This window comes from Oryctolagus cuniculus, chromosome 13, assembly GCF_964237555.1.
Source record: "Oryctolagus cuniculus chromosome 13, mOryCun1.1, whole genome shotgun sequence".
NCBI lineage: Eukaryota > Metazoa > Chordata > Mammalia > Lagomorpha > Leporidae > Oryctolagus > Oryctolagus cuniculus.
Window position 1 is genome coordinate 53,707,409 of NC_091444.1, and position 19,780 is coordinate 53,727,188.

The 19,780-nt window shown below is 46.0% G+C and overlaps 1 protein-coding gene across 6 annotated transcripts in view; it reads right to left on the reverse strand.

The window, feature by feature from the left end:
- Positions 1-19,780, reverse strand: part of TARBP1 (TAR (HIV-1) RNA binding protein 1) — a 77,796-nt gene continuing 58,016 nt past the window's right edge. For 3 of the 6 annotated variants that reach the window (XM_008268249.4, XM_008268250.4, XM_002717327.5), the window contains exons 22-30: positions 18,456-18,605; positions 14,227-14,313; positions 10,999-11,195; positions 6,792-6,873; positions 4,877-5,048; positions 1,703-1,888; positions 1,391-1,515; positions 572-708; positions 1-335 (exon numbers count right to left, since the gene is read on the reverse strand). In XM_008268249.4, the coding sequence (XP_008266471.2) occupies positions 140-335; positions 572-708; positions 1,391-1,515; positions 1,703-1,888; positions 4,877-5,048; positions 6,792-6,873; positions 10,999-11,195; positions 14,227-14,313; positions 18,456-18,605 (1,332 nt within the window). In that variant the 3' untranslated portion in view covers positions 1-139. Of the gene's footprint in view, positions 336-450; positions 709-1,390; positions 1,516-1,702; positions 1,889-4,876; positions 5,049-5,901; positions 5,988-6,791; positions 6,874-10,998; positions 11,196-14,226; positions 14,314-18,455; positions 18,606-19,780 lie in introns of all 6 variants that reach the window. The other 3 variants (XR_011381509.1, XR_011381510.1, XR_007909701.2) reach the window with 3 other exon arrangements.

Here is a 19,780-nt window from a genome sequence, read left to right on the forward strand (position 1 = left end):
TTTAGCTAAAAATGTTTATTAAACGGAATAATACATAGCAATATATTTAAGGCACATAAAAGAGTTTTGGCATTAACTGCAAGAAAAAAATACAAATTCTCCAGGAGATTTCTGGATCTATTTCCTTCATCAAAGAGTTTTAAAAAGGAAAGGTTTCGAGAGCCCGGCAGGGCCCGGCCCCCGGGCGCTGGAGCAGCCGCTGCCGCGTGTACTCCCAGATCAGCAGGGCCCCGCTCACGTGCACGTTCAGAGAGCGCACGACACCCTGCTGCGGGATCTCCACGCACACGTCCAACTGCTGGATCAGGTTGGCGGGGATTCCTTCCCGTTCGTTTCTGACAAAGAAACAGGGGGAGAGAGGTTAGATTAGTTTTCCGTGATAACTATTTTCTTAGATATTCTGAGCGTCATTGAAAGAAATAAGCGACAAATGAAGTCAGGCTGTGGTACCAATAGAGAAAGACGACTTGGGGTCCACGCTGCATCCATGAATGTTCTGAGTCAGGAAAAGCGCAGGGATACCACCAGGAGTCCGGGCAAGCTGTGGGCCGGCTCCGAACACACCACTCACCCCAGCAAGAGCAGCGACTTCTCAGGAAAGCAGTATCGCGTCAGGTCTAAGCTTTTGGCCGTTTGCTCCACTCCAATGATGGTATAACCTTCCGCTTTCTTCTGCTGCAGGTAATCAACCAGCTGAGGCGGCCTTACCTTAATATTCATTTAAAAAGAGCAGAATACTAAGTCATTCCATCACAGCCCTACTTCGAGTAAAATGAGAGTTTAACAAAAACCTTATTAAATAAATTTGTTAAAGATCTTTGTAGAAGGAAAATTGCAAGCTGTAAACAAAATCCCCCCAGCATCTATACATTTACAAGAATTATCCCCAAATCAAGAGTGAGCTGGTCTATATTCATTAAATAAAAGTTAAAAAAAATAAAATAAATTACTTAATGTATAGTAAACTGATCTTCTGTGTATAAAGAAAATTGAAAATGAATCTTGATAAGAATGGAAGGGGAGAGAGAGCAGGAAAGGGGAGGGTTGTGGGTGGGAGGGAAGTCATTGGGGGGGGGGAAGCCAATGTAATCCATAAGCTGTACTTTGGAAATCTATATTCATTAAATAAAAGTTAAAAAAAAAAAAAAAAAAGACTGAGCTGGAACAGGACGCGTTTTACTGAAAAGAATTCCACATTATTGATGATTTCTAAAAATGTAACACTGTGAAAATATAAGAAAAGGAACAGGAGAGCAGAAACACACCAGTATTCTACTTGTAAGTATTATTTTTAAACTCTTAAAGGCTGGACTACTACAAATTACTGCCAAAGCTTGAGCTACGGCGCAACCAAGTACGGTCACAGGTAAAAGCTTTAGGTAGCACCCACCTCCACTAAAGGCAGCCACTGTTCCGCTGAGACGCTGAGGTGCTGGAACTGTTTGTCACTGACACACTGAAGATTGCCAACAGCCAGCACTGAGGCCCCAAACACCTCACAGGTGCGGCACAGTCCTACGGAGAACAGCCCGACAGCATCAGGGGTGCTTGTGCTGCAATGCCCACAACTCCTCTGAAGCTCCCCCACCCTCCCCAAGAGGGTTAAACGAGGCGGCAGCAGCCAAAAATGGCAGTGGATGGACTAGAGATTATGAGGTCCCAAAGATTTTAAGCCAGTTCCCTGGAAAAACCACAATTATACCTCCTAAATTGGTTGCTTTGTCAATGAGAGAGGCCACCACAATCAGTCTGCTATTCGACTTTCCAAGTTTGGCTGCACGGTCCTGAAACATGAGCTCCAGGTCTAAGTCCGGAACATTAGTCTTCCACGGGATCACCTTCTTCTGAACATCACTCCACTCTGCCTCTGCTTCACCTGGGCTGGAGCCTGGGCAGGCAAAGCAAAGAATCCCACAGATGTAAGAGTGCAAATCTCTCTATACGGGTCTATGAGTATTTATGTATTTCTGAAATGACAGTTTCGAATGAGATTTCTTCAACTAAAAAAACCTTACTGAAAAGCTTTAATTGGAGTCAACCACAATTGCCATTCTTAATAGTAATTTTAAGGGGCTAGCATTGTGTTCCAGGAGGTGAAGCCACTGCCTGCATTCCTTATCAACACAGGCATTCCTTATCAGGGCACCAGTTTAGTCCTGGCGGCTCCGCTTCTGATCCAACTTGCTGCTAATGTGCCTGGGAGAGCAGCGGAAGTTGGCCCAGTACTTGGGCCCCTGCCACCTACATGGGAGACCTGGACAGAGTTCACGGCTCCTGGCTGCAGCCTGACCAAGCCATTTGAGGAGTGAACCAGCAGATGGAAGATCTCTTTCTCTCACTGTCACCCTGCCTTTCAAATAAATATAATGAATCTTTTAAAAGAATAATAATTTTAAGTTTTCAAATTCAGCTCTCCTAACCAACATACTATGGCATCTCATGAAAATATAAGAGGCCATTGGTTTACATTTTAGCATATCAGAAATTGGGAAGCATCTTACAGTCAACAGAACATCTTCATTTGGTAACATTTTTTTCTTGGCAGCACACAAAACAGTGGTGTGTCTTATAAACAAGAGTATATTAGATTAGAATTTCTGTGGAAATACTATATTCCTAAAAGCAATAAAATAAATCTCCATCTTAAAATAATTTATAAATACCTGGGTGGGGGGAACCTTTCTAAAATGAAAGAGATTCTATAAAGCAATTGCCTCGTGACTAAGCCAATGAGAACACACAATGGTATCGACCTGTCTACCAGCAGTTTGATCTAACAGAGGACTGAAGCTCCACTTCCGGGGCGCTTCCTCAACCCTGTCCTGCTCCAGACTGATCACTGCGCGATCAAGGAGCATCGAGCCTCCTGGGGCAAGAACAGACACACAACTCACTGCTGCACTGCGATAGTGAAGGTGTGCACAGCCTGAGAGAATATGAACGCGTGGGGAGGGAGGGCGAAGATTAAGAGCCAGGAAGGCTCTAGGGAAGGGGTGAGGGTCTGCAAAGCAGACTGTAGACACAGCACGTGCACACGCAGGGATGTCAAAGGAAATGACTCGGGCAGCAGATGGGCCTCCAGTGTAGTTCCCAGCCTGCAACAGAATGGAGGGAGATGGCTTGGACCAGGTCAGTGGGGTCCTGCAGATAGTGACAAAGAATTTATTCTACAAATAGGAGCCATTGAAGAGTGTCAAGGAGGGAGATAACAGCAGTGGTGTTGTGTTTTAGAAAAATCCCTCTTAAATGCTATGTGGAGGATATCCCGAGGCTGTGCAACCCTTAATAGGCATTTACAGTAGTCCAGGCAAAGACAATGGCAGTCTAAATAAAGTCAGTACGAGAAGGGCTAAAGATATTAAAGAAGACCTGGTTGCAAATTTATAGCGGCTCAGGAAGGATGCTGGGCACGAGCTAAGGATTTGAAAGTTACAGTTACAGAGGTGGTGGTTTCAAAATGCAGAAATCAACAAAAGTGTTCAAGGAGAGCAGGAAGAATGAGAAGACCCAGCCAATGACGAGCTTCTGGGATTACTAGCATCCAGGCTGCAGCTGCAACATGCATCTCTTTACCAAACACCAGCAAAGCAGAAAGCACCAAGACCCCCTTGGCCCTCACCTCGTCCAGGTAACGGGTCATTTCTTGGCCCCACTCTAGGGCGGAACCCAGCAGCCGTCTCCATGTGTTGTCCCTCTTCCCTCTCCTCCCAGTCTCTACAGCACGCTGAGGAAATACCCTCTGGTCACCATCTTTTGCCCCCGAATTTTCCCAGCTCCTGTTCTCCACCCAGGAGAGCTGTTCCCTAGATGTTGGCTTGTCTTGCACTCATCTGAGGTCTCTACGCAGTGTCCACTCCTTACCAAGGTCTTTCTCTTTGCCATGCTCTCTGTACTCTGCTTTATTTTTCCCTAGTGCTCTTTACTACCTGCGTTATATTACATATTTGTTTATGCTTGTGTCCTCTGTACAAGTGTGAGCTCCAGGAGAGCCGAGACTTACTTATACCTAGCACATAAGAGCCCATCGGTCTCTGTGGGATGCAGAAATAAACCTAAGATGGTATTACATCTAGAGCACTTGATGAAAACTACACATTCCCAGAAATCTCCTCCAGACATTCCGAATTAGAACCTCAGGGTGGGAGTTGGAAGCTGTGTTTTTAACAAGCTGTCCAAGTGATTCGCAGATAGGAGGGACAAGTGGGGACGCTCACATGGGAGAGTGAGAAGAGTCACAGTTAGGAAGAAAATCAGGAGGGCACAAGCCTAGCCGTCGAGTAACACAGAAAGGTCAAGTATGAGAGTGCGTCTATTTGATTTTGTAAAGGAGGAGACTGGTTATGGGTTACAGACAGCCAGGATGGGGACAGAATGTGACAGTGACAGAAGTGAGGGGAAGGGAGACTGGTATTACACGACCATTAGGAGGGTTAGGGGTGATTTTAAAAGTGGAGTAGGGCAGCCTGACTCTGAAGGCAAAGATGAGTGACAGATGGAGAGGATGTGGGTTTTAAAGAAACAAGGGGACAAGGCAGGCTGGAGAAGCAGGAGGAGGAGGGCGCGGTGTCCAACCAGACAAAGCTGACATGAACCAAGGGCAATGCTCTATTCCTAAGAGGGACCAAAAGAAAGATCTCATAATTTGGCCCTCCAGAAAATTTCTATGTTACTATAAAGCAGGTCAGGCTCTCTTTGGCTTCTTATAAAAGCACAAAAATTATACCAAATTTTTTCAATGACTTTTTCCTAAGCAGAGAAGCAGAGTTGCCCACATCAATGAAAAAGTGCTATTATCCACCATGTACTCTGAGGAACTTAAATCAATAAGCCTAACTCAGTGCACAAGGAGAGAACATAAAATGAAAATGCTTTTTACCTATGTCCTGCTGAGACCAGTCGCCTGGTTTCAGTTCTCGAAGCTGGGTTTGAGAAAGGTACCACTGAAATCCCGCATCCAGCGGGATGGGAGCGAAGCCGGTCAATTTACTAACGGCGATCCACTCGTCCTCCACGAGGCCCGCGAGGCGTGGAAGGATGTAAAATATGGTCTGGAAAGAGAATGGTAAACTCTTCATTCTTCCCCTTATGAGATAACACATAGGGGATAACACATCACAAGACAGAATTGTAATCACTGACCTGTTCTCCCAAAATCTGAGCTGATCAAATAGTTGCATTTGTATCAGGTAGCCATTGTCCACAGACATGTGTTAGGGGGTTCCTTTGGGAAACTCCTGGGAGCAGACAGAGCTTCTGCTCCCACACGTCTGACTCTATGCAACCAGCCACTGTGTGCAAGCTCCTTAGACGCCAAGTCTTTTACTCTTGCTACCTTTAGACACACTCAGAATCTGAACTCCAGCCTGATCATACAACCTACTGGCCGGGTGACGTCAGGACAGCATTTAGCCTCTCATCTGTGAGATGAGGACACAAAGTCCCTTTGAAACAGCCCATGAAAGCATTTTGAGCGTTCAGAGGGGAGGCCACCGTCCACAGTCACCCCACAGGAAGCCCGCTTTCCTCCTTTTACCAAAAGAAAGGTGGAGAACCAGGAAATGATCGACAGTGAAAGGCAGCCTGGGCAATGCAAAAATAAAGTGACAGATGCCCAAGCATGAACGTTAATGCACGTCTTCACAGAAGGTTTTAGAATGAATAAGGTTTCCTTTACGCCAGCCGTACTCCGGCAGATTTAAACTGGAACTACGGCTGTGACTGATTGTTCAGTACGTACCACGTCCAGCTCCAAACACAGAGACACAGCTCTTATGAGCCTTTACCTCTCTTAATTTTATTTACAAAAGTCCTATTGTCACTAATGGAGAATAAGATACATAAAATACGCGACAGGGCGGCCGTCGAAGGCAGAGACGAGGGAAATGCAAGTGTAGGACTTACTGGAGAACTGAGCAGAAAGGCTGACTCAGCACCAGAGGGTTAGTAAGGGGTCCTGCAGAAAGACGGCAGACAAAGCACTCTGGGCGCTGGGAACAGAGCAGAGCACGTTACAATGCTTGAGAATCCCAACTATTCTTCGCAGCGAAGCAGCAGAAAACACACGTTAATAGTCTACAGTGCACATCTCACAATCTATGTATCTGTATGTTTTAAAAGGCCAATTACTAATATACTAAAAAACTGCTTATGCACACTAGCCAAAAGTTACCAATACTTACCAGTTCTTTTAGAGAAAAAAATGCCCGATCAAGGGTTTTAAATTCAAAGGCAGTGCATTATAAACAAAATTGAAAAGGGGAGAAAGTATTACTACTATGCAATTTTTAATAACATGTAGTAGAAGAAACATGTTTATAGCTCTTTATATCATATCAGCACATTCTGCTGCAATCAGTGAAGTGGTGTCTCATTCCCTGTATAATTTTCATTACCCAGATCTTTAAAAAAAAAAAAAGCCATTAATGAAAGAGTTGATTTTTTTGTTCTTTCATTAATAACAGGCTTCAGTTCTATAAAATCTCACCTGTATAAATGTTCTCACTCATTTCCTTTTACTGTTTAGAGTTAAATATTCCCTTCCAGTGTTTACAAGCCAGATACTATCTGAGAAATAGAAAGTGAAAATGACTAGCCAGTTTTCACCACTTAAGAATAAAATGCAAGCAAGTCATCTGCATAAAGTCACAAACTTAAACGCAGAACTTTAAAATGTTAAGGTGATGCTTGCAAGCAAGGAAAGAAAAAAATTTAACCTACTCACAACCCTTCAACAACCAGGACAGAAAAGATAAGACAAGGGAGAGAATGTACAAACGATGTTCTCTGCTCACCTCCAGACAATAATCCTTAAGTGGGTGAAACGTTGCAAAAAAGAAATGCTCTTGGATGCGCTGCCAATTCTTCTTGGCATTCCTAAGGATTAAAAACACAGCATGAGGCACAGACAAGTGGAATGAGCTGGGTCAGCTGGGTACCTCAGAGATGTACCGCGGAACTTAGGAGGCAAGAAAAACTGAATTTTATCCTGAGATTTACTCAAGCGTATCTCCGGTGCTGACATATTTTAAAAACTGGCATTTTGAAATTTCACATTTTGAAATGGAACTCAAAGAAGAACAGAGAAATGAAGTCTTCCAAAGTCATACAAAAGCCAACCATTCCACGAGAATCAAACCCAGGTCTGCATGCATCAGTCTACTAGAGGACAAGGTACGTGGGAGCCACTGCTCAATCAAACCTAATGGGGTCACAGACAGCTGTCACCTGACTACCGTGGGGAGCACCCCCTGGGCTAGAATCCTGGTCTCTGTCTGGCAGCAAACCCTCCCGGAGAGGAGACCGTTCTGTAAGACACCTCTTCTACTCTGAAGGCTCCAACGTGGCCAAACGGTGCTTATTTGCATAAATCAGACACATTTAATATGAGCAGGGTTTAAATTCTCAACCTATCTGCCAAGTTTTAAAAGGCAGAAGAGGTAGGGATGAAAATTATACAATTTCACAGGCAGGTTTCAGTTTAAAGTCATGATCATCCACTTCAAGACAAGTTCCTGGCAAGTCCTTCCTCCTGCACTGATGGTCGTGTCTTCCCGCCCTCCAGCTCCTGCCCACGCCCCTCACTCTCCCAGTCCAGACAGCTGTGCCTCCCACGTCACTGGGGCGGAACAGCGGGCCTGAGATGAGATCTTTCATTTTCCCGCTGCCTCCTGATTCACTGTCCATCCTCTTTCTTCCCTTTTGAGAGCCCTTTTCCCATGGGGCCATGTGCGCTCGAGATCCCACTCCTTGGGTTTGCTCTAGCCCCCTCCATGTTCCCATCTATTCTAGCCTTTCCTTCAGCCCATTCAAAAGGCTTCCATGTCTAATCTTTTTTTAAATTTTATTTTAAAGATTTATTTATTTATTTGAAAGGCAGAGTTACAGAGAGGCTGAGGCAGAGAGAGAGAGAGGGAGAGAGAGAGAGAATCTTCCATTTGCTGGTTCACTCCCCAGGTAGCCACAACGGCAGGAACTGGGCCGATCTGAAGCCAGGAGCCAGGAGCTTCTTCCAGGTCTCCCATGTGGGTGCAGGGGCCCAAAGACCTGAGCCATCTTCTACTGCTTTCCCAGGCAATAGCAGAGAGCTGCATCAGAAGTGGAGCAGCCAAGACTCTAACCAGAGCCCATATGGGATACTGGCACTGCAGGCGGCAGCTTTACCCGCTAAGCCACAGTGCCAGCTCCTCTATGTCTAATCTTAAAAATTAAAATGGGGGCCAGTGTTGTGGCCACTGCCTACAATGCTAGCATCCTGTATTAGAGCACGAGTTCGAGTCCCGGCTGTTCCACCTCTGATCCAGCTCTCTGTTAAGGGCCTGGGAAAGCAGTGGAGGATGGCCCATGTCCTTGGACCCCTGCATCGATGTGGGAGACCCAGATGAAGCTCCTGGCTCCTGGTTTTAGCCTGGCCCAGCAGCCACTTTGGGAGTAAACCAGCAGATAGAAGATCAGTCTCCTCTCTCTGTATTTCAAAAACAAAACAAAACAAAAACAAAAAAACAAAAACACTGCAAAAGCGAATCCGATGTCATTCTCAAGTTTAATGCCTTTGCTAGCTTCACAATGCACTAATGTAACCCCACCCCACCCCAGGTCTCCTCAGTCTTGCCGCTGCTCTGTTCCCTCCCTCATCTACTACCCTGGCATCAGACCAACCTTTCTCTAGAGCCTGCCCTGCTAATCAACTTGTCTGGGATGTTCCCAAACATCGCTTCGTCTACCCAGGAATCTCTTGCCTCACTCTTCCTCGTTCATTACAAACTTCCCTTCTCTATGATTTCCTTTAAGAGCTTTTATTTGTATAATTAGTACCTGAAGTCTATCTGCACCTGACCGAGCTACATGAAGACGGAAGCTTCTCTCTATCAGGCCTGCCGCCGACAGCCCAGCACTGAGCCTTGTGCCCATCACAAAGCTGACTCCAAGGAGGTGTGTATTCAAACAGAGGCAGCTTAACACCCAGGGTTCCTTCCTTTTATTGGCTAAATCTGTTACCTGATGCTGGGATTAAAAAAAATGAGTCTATTTCATACAAGGTTGATTTACTGCTTAAAAATAACTGAGTTAAGGGAGGAGGTGGTTAAGATGCCCAGGTCCCACATTAGGGGACCTGGATTTGACTACTGGTGCAGCTTCCCACTAATGCTGATTCTAGGAGGTAGCAGTGATGGCTCAAGTACCTGGGCTCCTGCCACCTACATGGGAGACCTGGATTGAGTTCCTGGCTCCTGGCTTTGGCCCCAGCCATCACAGGCACTTAGGGAGTAAACCAGCAGATGGGAGGTTGCTCTCCTTCTGCTTCTCAAATAAATAAAGTAAATCAGTAGAAGCAATTGCTTTTAGCAGTCAAAATACAGCTACCAAGAAACTCAGGATAGGATCGGCAACCAGAGGCAAACACCTCAAAAGCAACCGATCATGACGAGTCACGGGGGAAAACGTTACCTGACAAGTGCCTACCTGCATGTTACATTATGCCAGTTCCCTCAGACTAATCCAACTAAGAGGCTAGCAGCCTGTGGATTGACTGTACCCCGTGTCCTCTGGAAACCTACACCTCTAACTGTTCAACACAAGTTGCGCATCACAAAAAGAATGTGTCCTGTTAACATGTAAGTTCATTAACTTACGCAACTACATTAAAAGCAATGACTTTCCTCGCTTGAGTTTGGATCACTATGCATTAACGCAAATGTGACCCTGAAAAACATTAATGCCCAAATCTGTGCAAAGAAACAAACTTAGCCTTACAGTCACCAAACATTAGAAGTGATAAAGACATATCCCCATACAAACCAGGCAGGAAGAATTCTCACTGCCAGATTATACCTGGAGGGCGGGCGATTTCTAGGCAATGCTATGGTGAATTATGAATGCTAATCACCAAAGGTTGCTAGGCCCTGTGTCATGTGGGGTTTTTCCATGAACTATGCACGCATGATGTGCCAAAGGTGCTCACCCAGGCTTTGTTCTCTGTCCCTCGTCTGTTACATATCTCTCTGCCTAACTCTTTCTTCTGCTCCCTCTCGCTGTGAATGTATTTTTTGTGCTTGTATTTGCTGAAATGAATAGCTTTCTCCTGAGCCCCCTAACCCTCTTACCCACTTAAGCACCCAAATGCCTCTTTACAACAAATGTTATCTTAAGTTACGGTAGGAAGAGGGCAACAAGGCAGTCTGTGGCCAGGGAAGACCCTCACCCAGCCCCACATGAAGCCAAGTAGTGACTTTCCAAGGGTCTCACTGAGGCCACTATACCTGTTCCTGGTTTTCCAAACACTATTTCATTTGCTGCTTCCAGCCTTTAACTATTTGTGTATATAAATTGGTGAGTGCTTTTTGGCCTTCTAAAGACTTTTACGCTGATTCTGCCCAGGTCTCTGTCATGTAGAAACCCAGGCATTCCTGGATGGTGATAATCAATGCTAATAATAATAAAAGAAGCAGAGCAGCACCTCAGAGATGAGGAAGCCAGCTCAGATACCAAGAGACGCTGAGGACACTGTGGCTGCCTGCTAGTGTGCCGTGCTGGGCGTGCAAAGGAGAGACCTGTCTCAGAATCGCCACGCGGGCTTCTCAAAACACAGGCACATGCACGCCTCACTCGCATTTCACCTGCGTGATGTGCAGCTTCCGCCTGAGACTCTGGGGAACAGAAGGGTTCTCTGAGAAAGGAGAAAGGAGACAGCCCTCGACTTAACCGGGCACCCACGGCCGAGAGGCACAGCCGGCCCGTGCTGCTTCTCAGCGGTCCTTGGACAGGAGGAAGATGGCACTTGGCCATACTGAAGAGCAACATCTGGATATCAAAGATTATTTGTAAAATAAAGGAGGAGAAAACAACACTGAAAGGTCACGGTGGACCTGACAACGGAAGATGCCATTGTAAGGGCTACCCCAAACAGGGAGCCTGGCGCTCTGCTCCAGCACAGGTGCGGGCCGTGCCCCCGTCTCCGTGGCGCTCGCTGGGAGGAAAGGGAAGCCGGAGAGTGGGCCTTACCCGGCTCCGTGCATGCTCTCCACTTGATCGAGACTGGATTCAATCACGGGCGCCAAGGCATCGAATTCTTCAACACGCTGCGCTTTACACATGTTCCAGATTTTCTTTAGAGCCATTAAGGCGTACAGCCGGATGCTAAAATTGTGGTTGAAACACCACTGCAGCACAAGAACAAGGGCCTGCTTCAGGATTAGCTTCTGAAAAGAAAGGGAAGCTTTCTTCAGCATAAACGAGGGCTATTTTACCCGACGGTATGACAAACCTGTCTACAGAAGATAAGGTTCTAGCAGGAAACCTTGTTCCGCTGGTGTGGCTGGCAGGGCTTCTCACTGCTACTCCTGGATAAACCAGGTAACACTGGCACTCACAGCTCTGTGGTTTTCATTACGTGGCCACACATTTGTCCACGTACTCCAGTATCTACGTTAATGTGCACAAAGTACTTTTATGCTAACCTGCAATGTGTTAAAAACATTTTGTACAGGAGATTTTGTGTCCCCATTTATTCAATCACTTATGTACATAGCATTGGCCCAGGGATGTTCATTTGAATCTCTGGGCTGCAATCCAATACTACTTTGTTTTGCTGCTCACATAGTTTCAGCTTTAGTCACTGGCATTGCCTTCACTGGTTCTTGGGTCCCTCTGCATGCCCGTCCCACATCAATACACGCAGGAATAAAGCACTTTCTCACTTTCTGTTTTAACAAGATGCTCCAGGCTCATCTTGTATATCCCCAGTCCCAGTTCTAGAATGCATCATTTCCCCAAGGAGCTCTGGTTCCTTTTATTAAAGAATGATGTTAGAAACCACAATCTGGAATCTGGTTACATAACAGCTGTAAATGAGGGTGAATAGTTTTCAATAGGGAATACAATCCTTCTGAGACTTCTACACTGAAAAATGTTGGTATATTCAGCAGTTGTTCAGCCGAGACTAGGATGGGTGTAAATGATGCTTCTACTAATATCAGTATAAAAAGTTCTGCTGAATTCTCATATTTTGTTCACTGTATTTGCTGACAAGCTTTGCAAATACAAAGAACAAGCCAACAGGACAATACACAAATAGAAACATAAGTAAGAACAGTGCTTTTTCCTTTATGGTTATCTTCTGTAGAACACTGAGTATCCTGATCTTTGGTCCTGTTGGAGAAGTTTTGAATCTCTGACGACTTAGTACAGATCCTCTATACTGTTTAGTTGTGTACTCTGAAGCAAACAGAAAACCTCATATGACTATTTCCAAGGAATCTTTTTTTGAGAAACCCACGTTGATCCAACAATGGACTTTAAAAACTGGAAATGGTAAGTTTGGCAAAGTAAACCAGTTTGGCCCTTTCTTGGGCATGTCAACTTAGATTTTTTTGTTTGTTTTGGGAGATGTTGAAATTGAGATCATCCCATCCTACTCATCAACATTCCTTTTTCAATACTTTGAAAATTTGATGGGGCCGGCGCTGTGGCACAGCTGAAGCGCCAGCTTGAGACCCAGCTGCTCCACTTAAGATCCAGCTCTCTGCTATGGCCTGGGAAAGCAGTAGAAGATGGCCCAAGTCCTTGGGCCCCTGCACCTGTGTGGGAGACACGGAGGAGACTCCTGGCTCCTGGCTTCGGATCAGCACAGCTCCGGTCATTGCGGCCAACTGGGGAGTGAACCAACAGCTGGAAGACACCACCCCCTCCCTTTTTTCTCTCTCTCTGACTCTCCTCTCTCCGGGTAACTCTAACTTTCAAATAAATAAATAAATATTTAAAAAAAAGAAAATTTAATAACCAAAAAGAAACACCTACATTATGTAAGACATAGCAAGCACTAAAAGGGTTTACCCCAGACCTGACGTGGACATCATCTAAGATGACTGTTTTCAGAGCTTGTCTCAACTACTCTGTCAGGCCATCTACTTTGCAGTGGATAGTGCCTGCTCCGTGTTAGCTTTCTCTGCCCTGTACATATGGAAAACAGAAAGATAACATTTGAGGTTATGTGAGGCCAGTTAGAGCTTTCTAGATCTTACTGGAAGGTGTGAGCATGTTTCCTTCCCCTAACACGATGCTACCTGGCTGATAGACACAGTAAGATGCCACCAATTTAAGATGCTACCATTTTAGAGGTTAAAAAGTGGTGGGGAGGAGCATTTGCCACACAACTGATAAAACAAGTTAATAAAAATATACCGCTGTTTAATACCAACATGTTTTGAAAAATTCAAGGAAACCTTTTTCCCCTTACATTTTTATGTTACTTTCAACACTTAACAACACTTCTTATTTCACATATTAAGTTCTCTCCTAGAATTTATAAATGTATCAGTAGGTTCTTCTCTGTAGATTGAATAGAGGATCCTGCTCTCAATCTTACTGGCAAGTTCTCCTAAACTGTTGCCATAGTGATCAACCGGAATTAGCTAAGACTTCTTATCTATGTTGATAATCACTAGGGAAACTGCTATACACTCCAAATGATGACAGCCATTGGCTATTAACCTCAATTCCCCAGTATCCTTCCATTCTCTGACCCTAAGTTTCTTTGCATTAGCATCTGTTAAACAACTACCATTCAGTCAAGGAATGCAATAAATGAAATCCTATCTAAGGAAGCCTAAGCAAGTAATAATGTGAAATTAAGAATCATGTATATCAATAATAATTACCCACTAACATGTCTATGATTTTTTTTTTTATTTATTTTTTTTTTACAGGCAGAGTGGACAGTGAGAGAGAGAGACAGAGAGAAAGGTCTTCCTTTGCCGTTGGTTCACCCTCCAATGGCCGCCGCGGCCGGTGTGCTGCGACCAGCGCACCGCGCTGATCCGATGGCAGGAGCCAGGAGCCAGGTGCTTTTCCTGGTCTCCCATGGGGTGCAGGGCCCAAGCACCTGGGCCATCCTCCACTGCACTCCCTGGCCACAGCAGAGGGCTGGCCTGGAAGAGGGGCAACCGGGACAGAATCCGGTGCCCCGACCGGGACTAGAACCAGGTGTGCCGGCGCCGCAAGGCGGAGGATTAGCCTAGTGAGCCGCGGCGCCGGCCCATGTCTATGATTTTGATATGTCTTCAGGCACACCTCACAGTGTGAGTGGGTAACACCTTATTGTGTATTTGTGTCTAATGCATGTACATTAGAGGAGCAGTGGAAGGGAAGGGGAGAAAATGCAAAAAAAGGTACAAATAAATAAAATTCATTTTTGATAGTGTAGTTTAAACTCTTCTTACAATTTAAACTCACCTTTTCTGGAATATTCTGAGTAATGACATCCAAATGTGTCAAAACTGATAAAAAGGTACAAATGCTGGTTTTAAATTTATCTTCACCCTGAAAAAAAAGAATCAGAAAAACAAAAATGTTCACGCAAGGCACCGTGCTAGACTCTCTGAGGGTGCGGGTGGGAGGTGGCTCTTTGCTGAAGCAGCCTGTGCACTGGGAGGGGACACAGGACTGAGAGGAAAGCAACTTCCTGGAGACAAACACCAAACTGTGCAGATAACACAAAGCACTACACAACCCAACAACGCGTGTAGAACGGGAATGCTGGAGCCAAGGGCCCACTGAGTTCAGAAGTGGCCGGGACTCTGAGAGGGAATGGGCTGGAGAAGGGACAGGCGAAAAGGGGTAGGAAGGAGGCAGAACAGATGGAAATGAGTAAGACAAACAAAGAAGAGAGGCAAGTGGAACGCAAAGGAAGGAGGAGGTGACCAGGAAAGCTGGGCAAAGGAGTGAGAGGGCAAGGCTCAGTTAATCGGCACTGTATTAAAGAAGACCTGAAACAGCCACAGTGAAAAGCTAGGTAAGAGCATCAAATTGGAATCTGGAAAACTTCCCTACGTCAGTGATTGGGAACACTGCATTGTATGAGTGCTAATAAGCTGAGGGAAGCCAGGCAGATGGGAAGGAGACTATAGGCAGGAAGAACAGCTCGGAAGTCTCTCCAAGAGGTGCATCCAAGGGGGTGATGGATTCCTTTCTTTACCAAGCAGTTACTCGATGTCTTCCCTGGGACAGGTATTAGGGAAACAAGAGAAAGCAACAAGAGACAAGGTTCTTGCTCTCACGGAATTTAGAATCTGGGAGGAAGGAAAAGCAAAAATGCAATCAGATAAAAATTCTGATTGTAAGAAGTACCATTTACATGCTACAAAAAACCTAAAATGAGAAGATCCTAATGCTGCTTTAGGAGCAGCATATGAACCCAGATCAGAAGGGAGACACTGCTAGAGAAGGAGAAGGAAGACCATTTCGGGAAGAGGGCACAGCTTGTGCCTGGCCTGAGCACAAGAGGCTAATGAGGAAAGATGGCAAGGGCCAGCGCAGTGCCTGGTGCTGCCAGCCACCCGCAGTGAGCCCGGCCCCCACACTCACGCCCTGCTCGGACTCCGCCCACACCGGGAGGGCTGGTCCCGAGATCTGCTTTGGCCAGTGAGACCTTCACAAGCATGATGCAACCAGAGGCTGGATGGACAGCTGCACTCCAGGCTGGGACCTCTGGAACGCACATTCTTGCAACCCCGAGCGACCAATACAGAAGTCTGATTACGCTCTTGCAAACTTGGAGCAAGAGGGACGCTGGCCACCAGAGCACTTGCGGTCACTACAGCTAAAGAGACAAATACGTGAGTGGTGCAGCTATCTGGTAGCTGAAGCCCCAAGAGACATCACATGGCATTTCTTCGTGTGTCTTGGAACAGGCTCAAAGGGATGGATCCTCATTTTCCCCACCTCTCTGCCACCAGCAAGAAAGCTCCTGACCTGGTTCCAAAGACCCCCAATTCTGAATCGAAACCCTGCTTGCAAGTGGCTATGGCGGGGGCACTGCTGTGATGGCACCAGGTGTCTGGTGGGGTGAGGTCCCCTGTGGCTGCGCCCAGGAAGCTGTGGCGCCACCTTCATTCCCGTAAGCGTCCCCGCCTGACCCTGTAGCCTCCCTAGCTTTCTGTAAGCTGCCTAAACCCCTCCACGGCTACGTTCTTTTTTGTTTTAACTTTTGGTTGATGCCATCAGCCAAAGTTTCCTTTGCTCACAACTGAAAACTCTCGGCCCCAGAAAAAAAATCAGAGATTTGAAGAGAACATACAAGGCCTACGGCAAACTGAGAGGATGAGCTAGGTGGAAACACTCGGCAGAACTGATGGCACCGCTGCTGACCCGTGGCCTCGCAAGTCTTAGAGGCCCACTGGGAGCTTCTGGGGCAGGGTTTCACCGCCGAGAGCAGGCGAAAACCAGAGTAATAAGGCAACGGATGTGAGGAGCAAGCAAGGAAAAATGATGCAATTTTTTTAATTACACAGTCCAGAAAAAGGAGAAAAGCCAGAGGAGGCACCTTAGAACCATGGAGGGAAACGCAGCTTTTGAACGAAAGCTTTGTCATGTCTTCGTAGAGTGACAGAGTACTTAAATCTTTGGTTCCTTCGTGAGTAAGATGTGCACACTCCAATCGCTCTGCCAGCATTCCTGTGAGGATACTGTGCTCGCTGTACACCGTGACCTCCAGGCTCCAAGCTAGGAGACTGGGGGCGTGGAGGAGAGGGGAAAGGGGCAGCAGCATTTGCAGTGACTACGGGGAGGGCTTGTAGGTGGACAGAGACGCGGGGGATCCAGCAGGCGCTAGAGTCTACACAGCAACGGGGCCAGAGAAAGAAAGGCACAGGACTACGTAATGAGTCTTCAGGTAAAGCCGTGGGTAAGCGCTGAGAGGAAGAAGGGAAGCACGCAACGGCAATGGAGCAGTCATCAGCCTACAGGATGGGGCTACAGACAGAGGCGCAGCCACCAGCTACAGAGAAGGCAATGGCCAGTGTGAAAAGCTACTGTGACAGAGAGGCAGGGGAGGAAAAGGAAATGGCTGTGCAGCTGAAGACGCCCATTAGGATACCCCTGCTGCGAATGCAGAGGGCCCCAGGGGCTTGTGGAAGGCAAACCCTCATCTGCAGGGTTAACGGTAAAGAGAGGTCAACACCCAACCATGGCTGGAGGTTAGGGGGACAACGGGGAAGAATTCAGAGCAAAGCCCCAAAGGAAATACCAATAAGGACGCAGGGACAAATGTGGAAAGGGGAATAGTGATTTCCTCACCCTGAAACAGAAAGGAAGAAGCAGAGTACTGAGCAAAGTACCTCCATGCTCCACTTTCCAACAAAATAGGTAACTTATTAAGCAAGGAAAGGACATATTCAAGAATGAAAAGGCATTCAAGGCTAGGATTTCAAATTGGTCTTTAGAAATAAGACATTATTTGTCAGGAAGCTAGATTACAAAATTCATCACTAATCTTAATTCCTTAAAATCTGGAGGTTGATAGGGCACAGCAGTTTCAGCAGCTGCCTGCAACACTAGCATCCCATTTCAGAGGTTTGAGTCCCAGCTCCTCCGCTTCTGATCCAGCTCCCCTAATGGGCCTGGGAAGGCAGCAGAGGATTGCCCAAGTGCTTAGGCCCCTGCACCTACGTGGGAACGCCGCATGAGAGCTCCAACTCCTGGACCTAGCCATCATGGCCATCTGGAGGGTACACAAGCAGAGGGAAGAGTCTCTGCCTCCCTCTCTGCCTTTCAAATCAATAAATAATTCTTTTTTAAAAAAATATTTATTGTATTTATTTGAAAGACAGAGTTACAGAGAGAGGTAGAGACAGAGAGAGAGGTCTTCCACCTGATGGTTCACTCCCCAGATGGCCGCAACAGCTGGAGCTGTGCCGATCTGAAACCAAGAGCCAGGAGCCTCCTCTGGGTCTCCCACTTGGGTACAGGGGCCCAAGAACCTGGGCCATCTTCCACTGCTTTCCCAGGCGAGAGCAGAGAGCTGGATTGGAAGAGGAGCAGCTGGGACTAGAACTGGCACCCATATGGGATGCCAGTGCTTCAGGCCAGGGCTTTAACCTGCTGTGCCACACTCTGGCCCCAATAAATAATTCTTTAAAAAAATTATATTCAAGCTATAAGAAATTCTGGAAGGGGTAGGTTAGGAAATGGGTGCAATACAGATGAAACAAGAATGGAAACAAGCTGGTATCTGTTGCACTGGTTGACAGGGGCTCCTTCTGTTCTCTCCACTTTGGTTGTTCTTCAAACTTTCCTAACTGAAAAGGTTTTTTCTTTTTTTTGGTAAGAAATGCACTGAATTATTCATTGTTATTTCTAAGATCAAACAAAGACACTGCTTGGTAAAAAGAAGAAAAAAGAAGATAGAAGTCTTCTATTTCTGCCCTTCTTAATAACAAAACCTTTCCTATCTTTTGTTTATTGGAACAGAACAGCTCTCAAATAAATGCTATGATTGATATACTCAAGACGAACGCCAGGGATGTCTGTCTTCTGAATCGACTCATGTTTTGTAAAACAATGTAAATGTCAATGCATTTGGGTAACTGAGAACCAAAAACAACTACTAAAATGAAACCAATCACCAGCACAGTCAAAACCATTTCCTAATTAAAAAAAATATGAAAAAAATCTCTGTTACTTACACAAGACAAACAATCCCAGAACTTCGGAAGAAACTGAGGGAATTTATGAAGAATCAATATAATAATCCATTCTATAAAATATTTTATGGATGCTTGATTGTTGACAAAACCAGCCTGGAAAATCTTGTCAATAATTCCGTTCAAGAAATTCTGAGAAAAATAAATTTTACAAATTAAACTATTATGAGATGGTAATTAAATTTAACATAATAGTCCCCATTCAAAAAAGACTAAGGTTTCATCCTAAGCAATGTATTGAATCTACAGCCCTCTGGGCACAGCTCCTAAAACAATCTGATGATGAAGCTCTTCCCTTATTAAGAACTTCCCGATTTGCACATCAATTTGACCATCAGAAAAGCTGAATAATTTCTCCAGAGTCACAGACCTATTAAAACCATGGACCTACTAAGTGGCACAACCCAGATGTACACCAAGATGTGCCGAGATGCCAGGACTAACCCCGGCACTGAGTCCCAGAGAGGGAGGTCTCGGGCCGCGTATCCTCCTTTCAGACGGCGGGTCCTCCTGCCTTCAGTCACTCCACCCACCACTTCCTCTGCTGCTTCCTGGCTAAGACCCTGAGCTCCAAAACCACCCCTTCCCTTCCCACCTTTCTCTCAGAACCATGCTTCTCCCTGGGTAGCTGAACACATCCACCTACACGAGCCTACAAAAATAATAATGTTTATTACTCTTGCTTATATTTACATTAAAGGAGAAAAGCCCATCTTACAAGATTTCCTGATCAATAGAAAAAGAGCAGAAGAGCTCACTTGTAGCCCAGGGACAGTGTTGAAGAGTGCAGCGTGAGCTCTGGCATAAGACTTGGTCTTAATCTACTTCTACCACTCACTGGCTGTGCCCCTTTGTGTCAAAACGGAATATTTATGGCCTGCCTTGGAAGACTACTACAAAGGTGAAATGAAACCTTACTATATAACAATGTAAGGCTCTTAAAGAAGCAGGTTGTGTGATGCAGTGGGCTCAGCTGCCCCTTGGGGTGCCTGAATCCCATTACCACCATGCCAGTTTGAATCCCAGCCATCGGCTCCCTGCCGATGCACCTGAGAAGCAGCAGATAACGGCTCAAGTGCATGGGCCCCTGCCACCCACGTGGGAGACGGCAATAGAGTTCTTGGCTCCTGGCTTCAGCCCTAGCTATTGCAGCCACTTAGGCAGTGAACCAGCAGATGGAAGATCGCTCTGTCACTCTGCCTTTCAAATAAATAAATAAATCTCCAAGACACTTAGTGGTGCCTATTCCCTAACAGGCAAAGGAGCTTTCTTCTTTCACAGCCCACACGCCCTCCAATATCATACCT